The sequence below is a fragment of the Hemibagrus wyckioides genome, linkage group LG14, assembly GCF_019097595.1.
Source record: "Hemibagrus wyckioides isolate EC202008001 linkage group LG14, SWU_Hwy_1.0, whole genome shotgun sequence".
NCBI lineage: Eukaryota > Metazoa > Chordata > Actinopteri > Siluriformes > Bagridae > Hemibagrus > Hemibagrus wyckioides.
The window spans coordinates 8,274,433-8,291,800 of NC_080723.1; the positions used below are offsets into that span (position 1 = coordinate 8,274,433).

At 37.8% G+C, this 17,368-nt stretch overlaps 1 protein-coding gene across 5 annotated transcripts in view; it reads left to right on the forward strand.

The window, feature by feature from the left end:
* anks1b (ankyrin repeat and sterile alpha motif domain containing 1B) overlaps nt 1-17,368 on the forward strand; it is a 156,209-nt gene that overhangs the window by 58,382 nt on the left and 80,459 nt on the right. For all 5 annotated transcript variants that reach the window (XM_058407813.1, XM_058407810.1, XM_058407811.1 and 2 more), the window contains 2 exons: nt 2,780-2,896; nt 15,111-15,264. In XM_058407813.1, the coding sequence (XP_058263796.1) occupies nt 2,780-2,896; nt 15,111-15,264 (271 nt within the window). The remainder of the gene's footprint in view (nt 1-2,779; nt 2,897-15,110; nt 15,265-17,368) is intronic.

A 17,368-nucleotide genomic window follows, 5' to 3' on the forward strand; every position in this document is an offset into this window, starting at 1 on the left:
AAAGGAAAAATAATGATAATGATTTGCAAATTACAGGAGACAAAGCCCATTAAAACACACAAGTAAGTGTGTTGTACTTGTTCTGCATCTAATCTAATCTTATGGAACTGAGACAAATTGGTTTCTGTTATCACTTACATTATAGCGGCTATAAACCATTATTCCCTTGTCTGTCTCCATTTTTTTCCTCTAAGTTAAGACAAAAAAGCAGCCATTCATGTTATGAGAAACTACAAAGCAATAGTACGGACTCATACATAGGTACGATGAAGGTCCTCAGCTGCAATATGAGCAACCTGATTACATTGCACTAAAGTGGATAACTGATCTCATGCATGGCCTCTAATTTAGAGTTAGTGACATTTGCTCCTTTCAGTGCTTTCCATGGAGATCCAGTCACTTTTGGGCATGTTGGACAGTTCACTACAAAGCACATATGTACCAAAGTCAAGCTCCCATTCCAACAGTCATGGGCTTTACAGAGTAAAGCCAAAGTTTCAAAGTTTACAGGTAAACAACACCAATTCAAAAGCCCATCTTGAATTTGGCCAAAAAGACTCAGTCCAATATAATGGCCATTCCTCTTTTGGAGCTGTCCAGCATGTGGTTAAAGCACTTCCTGAACCTGTGTGCTAACTTCCAGATCCTGACAAAGAAGCAGAAAGAGACCTGAATCTGGAGAATAGTCAGTGATTGGTCTCACCAAGTGCCATGGTTGGTCTCACCAAGTAACCCAGTGCAATTTTAGAAGTAGATACAAGACATGAGCACAGCACATGATGTACTCTGTGAGGTAAAATGTAGACTCAGGGCTGTGCTTTATTTAAAGTGAGCAAAGTCATCTGAAATCAAGACCTGGATGAGATCTGGATCAGAGTGCACCATTCTGCTTCAATCTGCTGCCCAACAACTCAAATTATAAGGTAAACCAGCAGGGATCTGGCCCACCAAACAGTGAGGCAGGATACTTGAGGAGAATACTTCATGTTGTGTTTTTTTACTTGAGGAGAATACTTCATGTTGTGTTTTTTACTATCTCCCCTGCTTCACAACCAAGTAGATGCTTCTCTGTCAATGGAGCATTCAATGCAGCACAGCTGGGTCTGGCAAAGCACACATACTCACTTGTCTCATTACAAAAAGAATATTGGCATCTTTGTGAGCTACTTTGCCAGTATTTGTACAATGCTTTCCTAGTGCTTCTGATTGGGTCAGACTACCCCCACTTCATCACCCCGATAGAGCCTTTTTATCTTAGGCGGTCTGTAGGCCCAGCTGTAGTGAAAGACTGCACTGAGTTGCTCACTATAAGCTCATCATAGGGATTCCTTTGTGTAGCACTGTTTAATTGTCTCCACGTTGTCCCTTTCTACTAAGCTGTAGAGAAGCTATGACAAGTGGAAGTTAAGAGTTAGTTTAGCTGTTGGTGTAGAAGAAACTGCAAGTTGTAATTGCAGGTGTTCATTGAAATTCCTTTTTCTGAGAAAGAAGGACATGCCCTTTGTCTGAGCTCTTCCTGAAGCCACAGTGCCTTATCCCTGAAGCATTAGGGGGAAGCAAAGAGATACATTTCCCACATCTTCTGGTTAGTCATGAGAGGGAGATGGTGGTAGTAGTAGTGATATCATGGTATAGATCATCTTCTACCAGATTCAATCACTTTGGTTAGATTTGGACAGAGATAAAACCCCATCTGTCTACTCAACACCAAACCATTATTCAATTTATAGAAGGCACTGCATGAATCCTTCATAGGGCAACAGATAAAAATAAACATCCCCCAGCACAAGACTTTCAGCCAGCTGAACTTGCTGTGATCCAACCAATACGGAAATACAGCTTTGGTCTTGAGGATATCATGTCTGATGAATGTATCTTGTCTGAAAGCATACGCATGAATTACATGAATTGGAAAATACCTGATTCTGGTGGGAGGTTGGTTGTTTCAGAACAGTGAGTTGGATTAAAAAATCATTCAACCTAGCATCCAGTCAACAAAGTATTAATCAAGGTCCTTGTCAGTAAGCTGAGTCAGAAAGAGTCTTTGCTGATATACAGTGATGGTATTAGTTTCTATAAGGAAAGAGAAGCTGTTAGTCATCACCAGCACAACTGTGCTGCCAAAGGTAGAGCCAAATCTATCCTTGTGTATAGCTATATTTACAAAGCTAAATATTTTTGTGAACTATTTCCTTTCTCATTCTTAATATGTAGCTGAAATTGTAAAGCTATAAATTTCTCTGGTAACTTTGATTTTTGTTTTTGCTTACTATATGACCACCAAAGCACTGATTCCTGTATGTCCCATTTAAACTGCAGTTTAAGCATGTGGCCAGGAGAGAGCAGACTTTACTAACGTTTGAATGTGAATGTGTTTCGTGAATTTATATAATAGCAGGAAACATATTTATAGGACAAAACCACTGCATGTCCTGCGCTGTGATTTGGTCCAAATCGAGCTCTGCACATGGATATTGTGATTCTATGTGCTGGAATTTTTAATCACATAAAAATTATACTAATTACATTGGTTTATGGGTAACTGAGCCATTATCATTGTAGCTTGAAGAAAACACAGTGGATTATGTGATCATTTATTATTATACACACACACACACACACACACACACAGAAAGTGTGAACTCTTATGTTTGTGTCTCATAATTAAATATATGTAATTGAAATTGTTGTGAAGTGGCTGTGGTGGGGTGGGGGATGCAGCTCTGGGGATTTGATTGTGTGTGTGTGTGTTAACTACCTGTTATTTCTCTTCATGTAGTGGCCCACTCCTCCGTTGCCTGCAGCGATGGAGGAAGAAGAGAAAGCTTGTGGCCCTTCAGGCTTGTGGGAAGCACTTACACCCTGCAATGGCTGCAGAAATCTGGGCTTTTCACAGGTATACACACACACACACACACACACACACACACAAACAAAATGATGACAATCCCTATGCATATACCTACACACACTGGGGTTAGAGAGGTGTAAGAACTGTCCAACTCAGTGTCACTGTTTTTATTAAATCAGGGCATCTCTTTGTATTTTAAAGAGGATGACAGTTAGTTACATATAACCATGAAGCTAAAGTATAAACATACCATTGTCTGGCTACAGAAATTATATTATTTGATAAGGGAAACAGTCTTCTATTAATCAAAGCAATGTGTGCATCCAGTTTTCTAATTTGTTCCGTGCATGTTTGTTAAATTCAGTGTTGTTTTGCTTTAAAAATATTTCATCAATATACTAAATATATTCAATATACTAACTTTACTAAAAGCTGTATCATTTGCATGTGTAGTGATATATAGTGAGCAAATAATGTGGATGGTATGAAGTTTGTTTTGTGTGCTGTTACTCACACATTCTGCAGCCAAGAACACCAGTAAAACTTACTGTTTAAGCTCTTACACATCCTATATAGAACAGAAATTGCCAATATGTTTGTATTTATGAACTACAAAAAGGAATGTTGAAGCACAAAAAATCTTCATTTCTGTTTCTATGAGGAGGATAATGATTTGTGGAAGGTCTTTGATCAGCAGACATGTCAGCTCACCAAACACTGTTTTCAGTAGCACATACAAACAGCAGAGATTATAAGACATACTATAAATAAGCAATATTATATTTATAATATATAATGATTAGCAGAAAAGCATCTCAGAATACACAACACATCAAATCTTGAGGTGGATGAACTACAAACATCAATACAATGGAAAAACAAAGTTTTAAAAAGATACGAAGTTTGTTGGTCTGTAAAAAGGGGCAATAGTCAATTGTCGTCACTGACTAAGAGTCATGTGCATCAATAAACACTGGTAAACTCATTTTAGAGTGGGAACACACGCACACACACATGCACACACACTTTATCCTAATAGAAAATAAATTCCTCTTTCTGTGTTTGCATGTACACTATATTAATGGATATTAATAGGAGGACAGGGTTAATATTAATAAGTGTACAGGAATCTTAGTTGTTTAGTTTATTAACGTGCATGTAGTTAAACAGTGAGTAGAGTGGTGGTGCTGTTTGCTTGTGTTTTATTGTGCGTCTATGCGTCTTTTTTATGCGAGTGTGTTGCTATGGGAACTTGATCCTGTGAAGATCCTGCTGCACTTCTCACTGTGTTTCTGGAGCTCCATGGATGGAATGTATGGTAGATAGATAGATAGATAGATAGATAGATAGATAGATAGATAGATAGATAGATAGATAGATAGATAGATAGATAGATAGATAGATAGATAGATAGATAGATAGATAGATAGATAGATAGATAGATAGATAGATAGATAGATAGATAGATAAGCAATCACATAGTCTACAGTGTGTGTGTGTGTGTTTGTGTGAGTGTGTGTGTGAGAGAGAGAGAGCGAGAAAGAGAGAGAGAGCGAGAGAGATGAAAAGAGAGAAATAAAGACCAAAAAATTTTGAGAGAGAAAATGTGTGTGTGTGTGTGTGTGTGTGTTAATGACACTCCGAAACTGAGTGATAAAACTGTAACTTGATTTACATCAGCAACTTTAATTCTGTTGAAGAATTCCTGAATATGTGTGTGTGTGTGTGTGTGTGTGAGAGAGAGAGAGAGAGAAAGTCTTTCTATCTTGATGTGGACCAAACGTGACTCATGTGACTGATGTGGACCAAACAGCTCTGATTGTGTGGGTCCCTACATGGGGAAAATGCCATTTTAATTTAAAATATAAAGCACAAGATAAAACACAGCATTAATTGGCTGCATTAATATTTAATAAGACAAATTTGTGTGTGTGTGTGTGTGCACGCACATGAATGTAGTGTGTAAGAGAAGACACCACATGCATTACGTGGAGGAGGGATTTCCTCCCTCACACAGGAAATGTAATTATGCTGCAGGAAGTGTAATCAAGTCACATGCTGGCCCACCCACCTGCACCATGTGTGTATATATCCCTCTGCTACCATGGCAACAATGAAGGAGCCTGGGAGTTGTGGAGTTTTGGATGGGATTCCTTCTGTTAAGAGGAATATTTCTGCACCACCAGACATGCTCAATTCATCAGTCCTTTTCTCCTGCAGTGACACACACACACACACACACCACACATGCACAAGGGTTCTTATGGTTGCTAGGAGACAAAAATTCATAAAGTGCAAGGCGTGGGATATCCGCCTACTTCGCATTGACAAATCCATCCAAAAAGGTGCGTCACAGCACTGCACAAGACGAGAGAGAAAAATAGAGAGGAATGGGAAGCACCTTTTCACTGTCCGCTCTCTCTCTTTCTCCTGCTTCATCTTTTCCTCTTCAGATAGTTGTGATAGGTTGGCAATCATGAGCATGCAGTTATGAGAAAAAGGAGGCTAACTGTGTAATCTGGATCAGAAATGCTTTCATCTTAATCATGAATCATAATAAATAAGCACAGCCCACATGCACAACAAGTTTCAGTACCACATGCTGAAGAGAAGCAACAAAAATCGATGCAAATAATATCAGACATTCTGTGATAATGAATGAAGGCACTGGAATCAGATTTTGTAATCACTTTATACGTGGGGTTCATCTGCCTTGCTACAAACCTACACAGTTTATAACCTGCTGTTTAGTGAAAGTATCTTCATCATTATCCTATTTATCTAGTATTCCATCTTATGACAGTAAAAATAAATAAATATGAGATTATTTCAACACATACATTTATACAGTTATTCTATTGTTTTACTTCTTTCTAGAAATAAATACTAAAGATAAGCCAACAGATCAAGACGATTTCAAATTAGTTTTAAAAATAAAGGCTAGAAATGTGTAATAATCTTAGATTTTGGATATATTTTTATACTAGATAAAACTAGGTGAATTTGTCTAGATATTTTTTTATGTAAAATATTTCCATTTACCGAGATAATATTTCTTCATTCAGTTCAACTCCATTATACTGAACCCCAGCACTTTCTAATACTCTCTGGGCATCAGTTCAGGTTGGAAACATCTCATGTCCTTGACACTGTCCTCATGAATTTATTATAAAAAAGTGAGCAGGTGAGCAGAAATGGTGGGTTACCTTGTGGGAATCTTTGCTCTTAAAAAGATCTCAAACTAGCTGTGGACCATCTGGATGCTTTTCAGCACACCTGTGGAAAGATGGCACAAAAGATGACCTTTCTGAGAAAAAAAAAACACACTACATATACAAATATTCCGATGCCAAAACCTCATCCCAGCTGTGAATCTTTGTGAAGGAAACATAATTTATTCAACATTTATTCAAAACTTTCCTTTTTTTACTGAATGGTTTAAATCACAGATGTTCATGCAGACTGAAGCAGAAAGTGTTTCTAAAGAATGTGCTGAAATGTACTAATCAGTGCCTCTGACACATTCATTTCACACGAGCCATCGAAGCGTTTCAGGATAGCCAGACAGTTACCAACATCACCAGCAGCATTTCCTTCTCTTGGCTTTGACAAATCTGTCCTGAAGCTGTTTCCATTTTATGTTGACATTTTAATTTGTCAAAATTAACAGAACACACACTTTCTTACCACGCTTTTTCAATTGCTGTGTGATCAGGGTGCAGAGATGGTGACATCTTTCAATCAGCTTTAAATGAACAAACCAGCTCTTGCAATATACTCACCACACTGTTGGTCTGCCATGACATTTAACTAGCTTCTGTCTGTAGCGCCTCCTTACTGCAGTGCTCAGAATGCAGCTAGTGCTTACACAATTCCATAACACTGAGATTTTTAGGGTGTTTTGGCCCTTTGGATGCTGTGCCCTAAAATAAGTCCCGGGTTTATGTGACTGCAAATCAATTTTAATCTGCAGACTGCAGAAGCAAATCATTTTAACTAAGTTTAGCAACATCCTGTTTTAATCTTGATTAATGTATTCGGTAATTAAGCTTCATTTAAGCCATGCCTGGAAAGTAAACGTCAGATTCAATAAAAAAAAGGTACCTTTGTGCAGCATGCAGTAGACTTGATGATACTTCTATTTGAAAGACATCAGATTTGACGCTCCTGTTTATTACTAGGTATAGTATGTGTGTTACAGGATGAACATCAGAAAACTGTACTTAATTTACATTCACCTGATTTGGATACAAACAAGGAATTTGTTAATGTGCTAGTAGGCATCAGATATTATCCCATTATCCCTGATCACAACTGCCCCATCCTCCAGGATCTCTGTAAGCTTTATGAAATTATCAAAGCTGTTAAGTAACATTTATTAACAAGGTCAGCTTTATTTTTATTTAAAAGTATGTTGTAAATAGTGTTAACTCTTACATACAGAGTTTACAGGCTTGATTTTGGAATTACTCATTTTTATACTACAATTTTTATAGCTCCTGTAAGGTAACCTGTGAGTTAGCTTAATTTACTCATGATGTTTGATGAAAACTTTTTTTCCTGGGAGTCTTTATGCTGCTCTCAAAACATCCTCCAAGCCTCATCACTCCTGAGAGGTAGTGATTATATTTTGTATTAAACATTGAATGTTAGATTAGTATTATATAATAGTATGTAATAATAAACAATACATTCCTGTTTAATTAAAATGTATATTATAGGTTTTGGCACATGCCTAATGTGTGTTTACAAGTTGTGGGAATAGTGTTACCAATATTGCCATGGCAATACTTTTCTCATCCAAGCATTGCTCAGTAATACAATGCTTTTTAAGCTGGTAAATATTGTATTCATTCTAGTATTAATACTACAGTAGATTTCATATAGAATCCTTATAAAAAGTGAGTTATTTCAGCTTTTATTTACTATATCAGATTTTCAGTGGGTCACATCCAGTTTGTTAGTATTTGGTGTTGTTTCCTGTTAATCAGTTGAACTTGAATAAAACTCATGGATTTTTTTGCCTCTTCCTCCTGGCGGAACTGGTGTAATTCAGTCAGGTTTTTGGGCCTCCTCACACATACATTTTCTCAGGGGTTCAGGTCAGGGCTTTGTGATGGTCACTTGTTATTTTGATACAACAGTAGAGGTTTTCTAAGGATCATTGTCCTGCTGAAGACCCGGTTGTGAGTAACTTTCTGGCTGATGTTTTGCTTTAGTGTTTCTGGATAATCTTCTTTCTTCTTGATGTCACTCTTCTCCAAAGTCCATCAGTTCCTTTTCCAGCCAAACACCTGTACAGCTTGATTGCTGCCACCACCATGCTTCAAAGGTGTTAGGAATACACACTCTCATTTACTTTCAGTTAAACCACATTTTCTTGATCAGGGTCACAAACTGTGATATGTCAGTGACAGCGTGATGAGACATATTGCCTCACAAGCCCCAGGAGTCACCCCCATGCCTCGTTCCTTTTGCTAAGACTGAAACTGGTAGGCGTATGTTCTCTGCCCTTCAATTTAAATGCAAACAATTTTGTAACTCACAACCATTAGTTGGTCATTTCCCATGTATTTGTTGTTTTGGTTCAGTAGCAGTGAGATTGCATTGCAGCATCACAGGTTACTAAGAATATGTTTAGCTAGCATGTAACCATTAGTGCCCTTCTGCAATATCAGAAAAGCTGTCAGACAAATAGAGCTTCACAGCATGAGATTTTTTCTTATTGTAAGCATTTGGATGAAATTTGTGTCAAAAAAGAAAGAAAATATAGAAGAGACCTTTGAACTGTCTTGGCATTGATCTGAGTATGTATATGTATATGCTACCCATAGGATGATATCAGTAATTCTAAGATTAATCACACTGTGGTTCTTAAGTCTATTACTCTTCTTTTTATTATTTATATATTAATTAATCAATAAATCTATTTATGTTTTCCTACAGATTGTAGTACTGTTATTCATTCACTACTTCCACTGCTGATTATTATAAAAATGTGATAAAAACTAATTTAAAAATGAACGAACAATTCAGAAGATTTACACTATAAGGTCTCACTTTGAATTTGCAGGAGTGGTCACGTCAACACCTAGAGACAGATATATCATTAAATTTATCACTGAATATCATGTTTGTAGGTGTGAGTATAGCTCTGGCTTGTTCCTAAGTGTGTCATAAAGTAACTCTATGTATGTGTGATAGCTTTACTCCAGAAAGTGTGAAATGTGAAAAGTCTCTTGGTGTGTGTGTGTGTGGTGTGTGTTCTACAGTCCTTACTAAGAGTAAATGATCTCACCAATGACTGCACAGAGGAAATACAACACTCACGGGAGAAAAAAACTATTTGGAAAGTGATTGAGAAGGGAAGTGAGGTATCCGTTAGTTTCAGCTTGTACAGCATCATGACGTTTGTGCTGATGTCCTTGAAGTGGTTTATATTTTGTTGAATTTTCCACAGTAAATGTAGACATGCATCTTATTGAAGGTTTTAAGGTTTGATAAATATTCTGTATGCGATACATATTCTGTTCTGTGGAATTCTTTGAGTTGTTGGTATTGTCTTAGGATTATCATGTGCATGGATTTTCAGAGTGAATGAATGGCAAAAGAAACATTTTATCAACTTTGACAAGAAGGATGCTGCAGCTCATGATTCTGCATAATGTGTTTTTTTTGCACATTTTTGTTTCACAATGTATCCCACAAAACTGTGTAAAGTTTCATAAATGTTGGTTCTCTTGTTTTTCATGCTGCTGCCTTGCAGTGTACTTTTGATTCTCCTTACAGATATATATAACGATCTTTGTCAGAAAAAATAAACGCTTAATGGTGACATGAAGATGAAGCTGTAATTAATGTCAAAGGATTTAGAATTAGAATACCTCACTAGACCTGGCTTAAGAAAGAAAAGTCAATAGCATTCAAAAGCATTAGTGCTGGCAGAATGTTGTGGATATTGATGTGTTTTTGTATCTTCCACAGTGTTTCTCTTTGGCATAATTAAGGCCAATAAAATGCTCTTCATATTCCCTATATACCTTATTATTATTATTATGATTATTTCTCGTGGTGACATGGTGACTAGATTTTGCAGCACAAATAATGTGTTTTATTTGAAATTGCTCTGAATCGAGCTGTCATTTAATCCATTGTGAACTCATTCTGGCATGATTCTGGAATATTCTAGAGCTTCTATCAAGGTGTGTATTAAAGATGCCACTGATCTGATACCCAGGATTTGTATCAGGTTGATACTTGCTAAAAAAAGATCGAATCACCCTCACAAAGATGTGTAAACATGGTGGAAGATATCAGCTGAGGAGCAAGGCTTTAGTAAAAAAGAAAAGAAAAATAGTCGAGTGAAACTAATTTCACTGAGAGACAGCACACTGGATTAGTGAGCTTCCAACTTAAAGGCATGTTTAGACCTCAGATAAGGACCTGCTAGTTGCGTAAGGGGTTTAAGACTTTAGTTAACATGCAGGTGTTGAGTTTTTCGGTCCTGGGAAGTGAGGACAAGTCTTGCAAATTTGATTCTTGCTGCAACAAAGAGCTGGTGAAGTGATCGGAAAGTGATCAGCAGCATTCCCAATGCTTTGTGTAGGAGGTTTGAGTGTTTAAAAGTTTCTGGTATTGTGAAGCAGAAATCTGTAGCATCTGGTGGTTGAGCTTGTCATCTGGAATCAAAAGCAGATCTAATTGTTTGCATCTGATTTCAGATCACAGGCTTAATATACAGCGGATATGAATTATCTACACACTACTTGTTAAAATCTCAAGTTTTTGTAATGAAATAAAAAGATAACAAAAAAGATGGTAAAAGATCTGACATGATCTTGTTTTTTGTTTTTTTTTTAAATCACAGAAACCTTCCATTATAACAGGGGTGTGTATACTTTTATATCCACTGGAAATGAACTCAGTGCTCTGCATCAGAATGTCACAGTCTCAAAGCTCTTGCCGTTGTTTGTCAGTGTATTGAGGGAATCTCTGCTTCAAGCCATGCCTTCATTAGGGCAGGAGATCATGCAGAGCGCTGCTGCCTGATCTGAGTGCACTGTGAGTTTGGGGGTTGATGAGACTGAGTTTCTCCAAGTGGGAGGGCGAGAACACACTCAGAGATAGATCTGTAGCTTAATGGGAAAAGGGGAGCATAGCTCTTGACCTTTTTGAAGTCTTTGATAGTCTTCTTTTCATGAATATGCAGGTGTTTTTAGGGGATGCCTCACCTGCTTGCTTCTCTCTCTTTAAGCATCTGCTGAGTCCTGACTCTCACTCTTATTTCTTCATATCTGACAGTAACACAGATCAAGTCTAAAAGAGATTAAAGAAATTCAATTTGCGTGTGTGTGTGTGTGTGTGTGTGTGGGTTCATTGAAGAAAGCTGCTGTACTGCTTCTCTCTGTTATCTAGCTTCATTTTGTTCATCAGTGTTTTGTTCTTTATGGTTTTTTAAAGCTAATTTAGGACCCAAGACCTGAGTGTTTAAAGTGGTTGGTCTAATAACAGTATCAAGGCTGTTTTTTTTTTTGGCAGTGTTTTCACCCAGACTTCCCTACCTCTCATTTTGATATCCCCTCCCAGACCATTCACTTTTATCCCTGCTTCATCAGACTGCATTAAATAAATCCCATTCCTGTGACTGGCAGCAGATGGTGCAATTTAGTAAGAATATACAGTATTATTGTTGTTAACAAGTATACTTTTGCTGTTTATTCTTGTCCTGCATGCATGTTAGGTGACATGTAAGCACAGCACATTGTCTCTCTCACAATGCTCTCTTTTCCCATTATTACTCCGTTTGTCGAATCTGAATCACAGTGAAATATTTACTTTCGGTTCATTTGCTATTTGGTTTTGTTTGTTTTCTCACTGCATGTAATTTACATGAACCAAGCTATAAAACAAAGCAAAAGGTAACCAATCCTTTACCACGTGTGCAGAGAAATCATCCCCCAAGCCTGGACAACACGGAGCCAGTGCTCAATAAATTACTAAACAATGATATGCATATTTATTAATTAGTAAATACTTAAAGCAGATTGTATTCTTAATATATTAATATATTCTCTTTTTGTTCAGTGGCCCAAATCTCCTGAAAACATTGTGTTTCCCTAGCACTTCAGCTCAGTTTAGCAGTTCAGAAACATGTCATCATCAGCCCAAAACACATGACATGTTTGATTCACTTCATGCAGCTGGATCGATTCACGAATGTATCGCATTCTCGCTGCAATGGAGCTCAACAGACTACATCAAAGAGGAAAACACACCAGGGTTCAATTCAAACAGAATAAACACAGCGTATTTTAAAGGCACCTGGGTCTGCTGCTGAAAGCTGTGGAGCAAAATTGGATAGATCCAAGGCTGAGGTTCAAGTTTAATAAGTTCCACATCTGCGGAGAAATGTTTGACACTAATATGTCATGGGCCTGAATTGAGTTGTAACACTTGAACAATTATTTTATTGTAGTTTTACAGTCCTTTTGTAATAGTAGTAAATAACATATGCCTGTTGCTCAGGCGTGTTGCTTTATTTTTGCAACAACAGTTCCTGTGTGTCTTCACTGAAGATTTTTAACCTTTCTGTCATTTTCCCTCTCTCTCTCTCTCTCTCTCTCTCTCTCTCTCTCACTTCACTTTCTTTTACTGTTTTCTCCTTCTACAATTCTCACACTGTCTTTGTGTTGTTGTTTTTTTTTAATCCCTCCAGTATCTGCTGTACTATGAGAGGGGCTTCTGTCCTCCAGTGTCTTCACCCCAAATTCAGACATGCAGCAGTAATGAGAAAATCACAGGAAATGACAGAGCTTATTCACATCAGATACAGTAACTACTGTTTCTACAGACTGAAAGAGAGAAAGAGAGAATGGGGGAAAGAACAGTGAAAAAAGAACAGTTGAAAAAATGGGAATAGACAATAGAAAGATTTTTTTGTCACAGAGTGAAAGGAAACAGAACCGGATGTGGTTGACTGAGGGAAGTTGGGAAACATGTAAAAAAAAAAAAAAAGTTGACATTGAGGTTTATCAGGTGTCACATGTTGCAGGGTTGGAAGTTCCAGGGACGTGACTGAAGTTTAGACTGGAGTATTTTCTGTCATGCTTCAGCTGCAGCACAGGCAGCAGATAATTAATGAACCCGGCTTTGCACGTTTGTGTGTTTGCTTCCTTTTCGCACAAAGTTGCTCTTTGGCCGTATCTCTGCCATCAAACCAGACAAAGACAGACAGAGAGAGAGAGAGAGAGACGGGGGTTAGTAAAGAAGTGGGAGAGGCTTGGACAGTTGGGAAGACGAGGACGTTTACTAATACTGTACATCTGCAGAGTTGATCTTCAGTGGTCAAGCTAGAGGAACAGACCTGAGTTTAAAGGTACAGACTGAACTGTGTTCATACTACCGTGTGTGTGTGTGTGTGTTGGGGGGGTGGGGGTGGTCAGTATGTCTAAGAGTGTGACTTAATTCACTTGTTTACTTCATCCCTCTCTATTTCTTGCTCTTTTTTCTGTGTGTGTGTGTGTGTTTGTATATAACAGAGATACTACACTTAAGGAAGTTTCTCCAGTACTTATGCTGAAGACTAAATTTGTAACATTCAAGCTCCAGCCAGAACTCACTCATATCTCTGTGTCACTGTTTTTTACTATTCTATCTGCTGGTTTCCCTTTTGTTTCCTAGGAATTTCCTCATGGTTCACTGTTACTGAGCGTCAGAGATAACGAGAGAGAGAGAGAGAGAGAGATACACACACACAAACACACAGAGTAAGCAGCTGGAGGTTAGAGGAAGTGAGTGGGTCACATTTCCCGCCCACCCTGTAGGTCAAAAGATAATAAAGTTATTATAATTCTTTGAGGAATTATTTCTGACAGCTGATTTTTTTTCAGCACACCATAATGCTGTTCACTCTCACTAGTGACAAACTGCTGATTTTTTATCTTTTCCTTATGAATTTCTTGAAGCATTTAGCCACCATCTGGCTAGTTATTGGGAAGGCTACCATGTAGGGCGTGAGCTATCCTTGCAGATCAGATGTGAAATCTTTGCCATCCCAGAATGACAGAATGAATCTGTGAGAAAGTGTGTCACAATTGTCATGTCCAGAAATACAGAAATTCTGTTATTTATTCATTAATAAGATTACTGTCATGATGCGGTTGTTCTGCTGTGCTTCAGAGACTGTACTCTACTGTCTGATGGAAAACCACAATTTATGTGTAATTAATAAATGAAAAGAGAAGTGCACATGCAGAGTGTTTTATTGGCTTGTGCCTAAGTGTCTGTGGGTTTGTCTCAATCAGCTCTCTAGCTCCCTAGATGGTGAATCTGTATACGGTGTACACAATTTGGGGCTCGGGACACTGGGACATTGGGACATTGATGACTCAATTTCTTCATCAGTCAGTGTAAACAAAAAAACAATCATATAATATATTTACGTTTTATATGTTAAATAATGTGTTAGCTTAATCACAAACTTATGTTAAAGAAACTTATGTAAAGAAACTTATGTTTCTGTCATAGTATTTTAAAGCAGGATCCTAGGTTAGTTTTTTTTTTAAAAAACATTAAACGCGTAAAAGTCATTAGACTTAAACAAACCATATACAAAACATCAAATAGTGTTAAAAAGCACTAAGGTAACTAATCATTTAAAAGCCACAACAACAGTAACAAGTTACTTACATTTGATGGACAAATGTGTTTTTTTTATTTTCAAGATGAGAGGCTTCAGAAAAATATGACACCATTTCCTGTAAAGGAACATGAGCACTAATAGTGAGATCCCTTTTTTTCGGGTGCTTTGTGGGATTTTTTAGGGTGGCAATGTTCCACTGCAAAGCCGGGGTGAGTGCAGCTTTTTTCTTTCACCCAAGCAGAATCCACACCTCTTAAAAACTAAGTGATTAAAAGGAGGAATCATGTGTGTCTCCTGCTGAATTGGAATGAATACCTGCACACACAGCTGCTCTTTGCAGATCAGATTGGACACGAGAAATAGAAGTCTTAAACATCATATAGAAACCATCATATCTAGGCTTTTGGGACTGACAAGTAAAGTAATGAATAATGGATGATAAAAAAATAAATGCACTCTCACTTTGACTGTAGCAGCTAAATCAGCTTTAAAGTGCTTTTCTTTAGAAATGCCACTTGTGTTGTAAGTGTGATGGGTTTGGGAATTTCACTTTTCAATAGCACTGCTGCTGAATGATGTATATGTATATGTGTTTTTTGTTCTGCTTTAAACATGCAGGACTCTAAACATTGTGTGGAGATCATCCAGTCTACATCTCTGGAGGTATTTTCACCTGAAGAGGAAGACAATCCATACGAGTCAGTGACTACGGCTGTCACGCGTAAACCCTGCTCACTGGACATCCACCTCCTTAACTCCTGTCCCCGCAATGGTCAGTTATTCTACATTGTACAACCATCAATCCAACCATATCAGAGTTATCTGTATATTATTTTGAAGCAGCTCTTGAACACACATACACACCACCCAGAGCACACTGAACACACTGGGTTTCTGTGACAGTTTTTATTAACTCAGCTATTCTCATGCAACTTCAGTGACACTACAGTGTTTGTGAACCCCTTTGCAATTTTCTGTATATCTGAAAAGAATGACCTGAAATGTGATCAGATCTTCAGAAAACCCTAACCTAACCCTAACCCTTCATGTGATCAGATCTTCAGAAAACCTTAACCTAACCCTAACCCTTCAGAAAACCACATCATTTTATCCACATCAAAAAAGGTGTGTAACTGGTGTTTGGATTAATAACTTCAACCAAATGTATTAATGTTTTTTGGGAATTGATGATCAGTGTGACACAACAACTGGAAAAGAATTTTGGCCAATTCCTTCTTACAAAACTGCTTCAATTAAGTGATGCTTTATTGCAAGATCTGCCCTTTTTAGCTTCTTCCACAACTTTTCTATTGGCTTATGGGCTGGATTTGACTTTGACTATTCCAAAATGTTGAATTTCCTCAGTGTCAACCATTTCTTTCCATTTCTATTTCCAGTAAACTTTGGGACATTGTCTTGCTACGTTCAACAATTACGGTTAAGCTTCAGTTCAAGGATAGACACTGTAACATGGAGTCAGAGGCAAAAGGAATAGGATACATATGCAGAGTTTATTGAGAAAAACACAGGCAAACAATCCAAAGCAGCAGGCAGGGTCAGCAATGGTAAACACAGGCAAAGAGTTGGATAATCCAATATAAGCAATCCTCTGAGCAAAAGTACCAAAATTGTAAATCTAAAACAGGTCAAAACACACAATAAACAATGGCAATGGCAAGAAACAGCTCAATATATAGCAGGAACTAACAATACTAATTTCATTGAGCGTGAGCATGGTTTAAATACAGGATAACCGTAAAGTGAACTGTATGACCCAGATGTATGCAATACTCTGTTGAGGGATCCCTCTGGTGGGTTGGAGGGGGAAATGCAAGTGGAGGTGTTACAGATACCTTAATATAGAATTTGCTGCTACAGCACAGAATTCATAGGTCCATCAATGAAAGCAAGCCATGATGGACCCTAAGGCAAAAATACAGCCTCAAACCATGATACTACCACCACCATGCTTCATGGAATGAGATTCTTATGTTGGATCACAGTGTTTGAATTTCACCAAACTTTTTATTTAAAACAAAAATGTCTGTTTTGAATTCATATGTCCAGAGATTTGAGCTTTCCACATGGTCTTGAGCAAATCTCAGACAAGCGTCTGTGTTTTTTTAATGAGTAGTGGTTTCCTTCTTGCTCTTCTGCCATGCACACAATACTTGCTCAGTGTTTGGCTGATGGTTGAACATTGACATTCCTCAGTGCAAGAGCAGCCTGTAGGTCCTTAGATGTAACCTTGAGGTCTTTTTGTGACTTGCCCTTTGGAGTGAATTTTGTTAGATTGCCACTTGAGAGTAAATGTGGTGCTGAATTTTCTATGTCTATTTTCTATGTTTCTGTGTCATCTGTCTCACACTGGATTGGTGAAAGCCAACCTCTCTTTCACCCTGTTGAGAATCTCTGACTCTCAGGAATCTCCTTTGATCGAGGCATGGCACACTTCCATAAACGTGTGATGAACGTGATTTGAACGTGATTGAAACGGCTGACTTCAATAACTCTTTTAAATGAACTCAAAGACAATTAATGTTGGATCATTCTGTTTTTGCATCAGTAGTGGTAGAAGTGGGTGTGGTTAAATAACATTGGTGCACAAGATCAATTCAGTGAAAGTTCTACTGTGTAACATTTTACTATGTGTCAGACTGCTGATATTCATTGTATGGAAGGTTCCTCAGATATCTTGCATGTGAACTTTTCTTCCTGGGATTAATCTCTGTAGTTACTAAACTCTCAGCTACACACACACACACCTTTACCCAACCGAGAGGAATTGGAGTGCCCCAGCTCAAACTTCTCCATATCCCCGTGGTTGAGTTTTGATCCTACCTGAATCTAATGTTTATAAAGTGATCCAATTACTA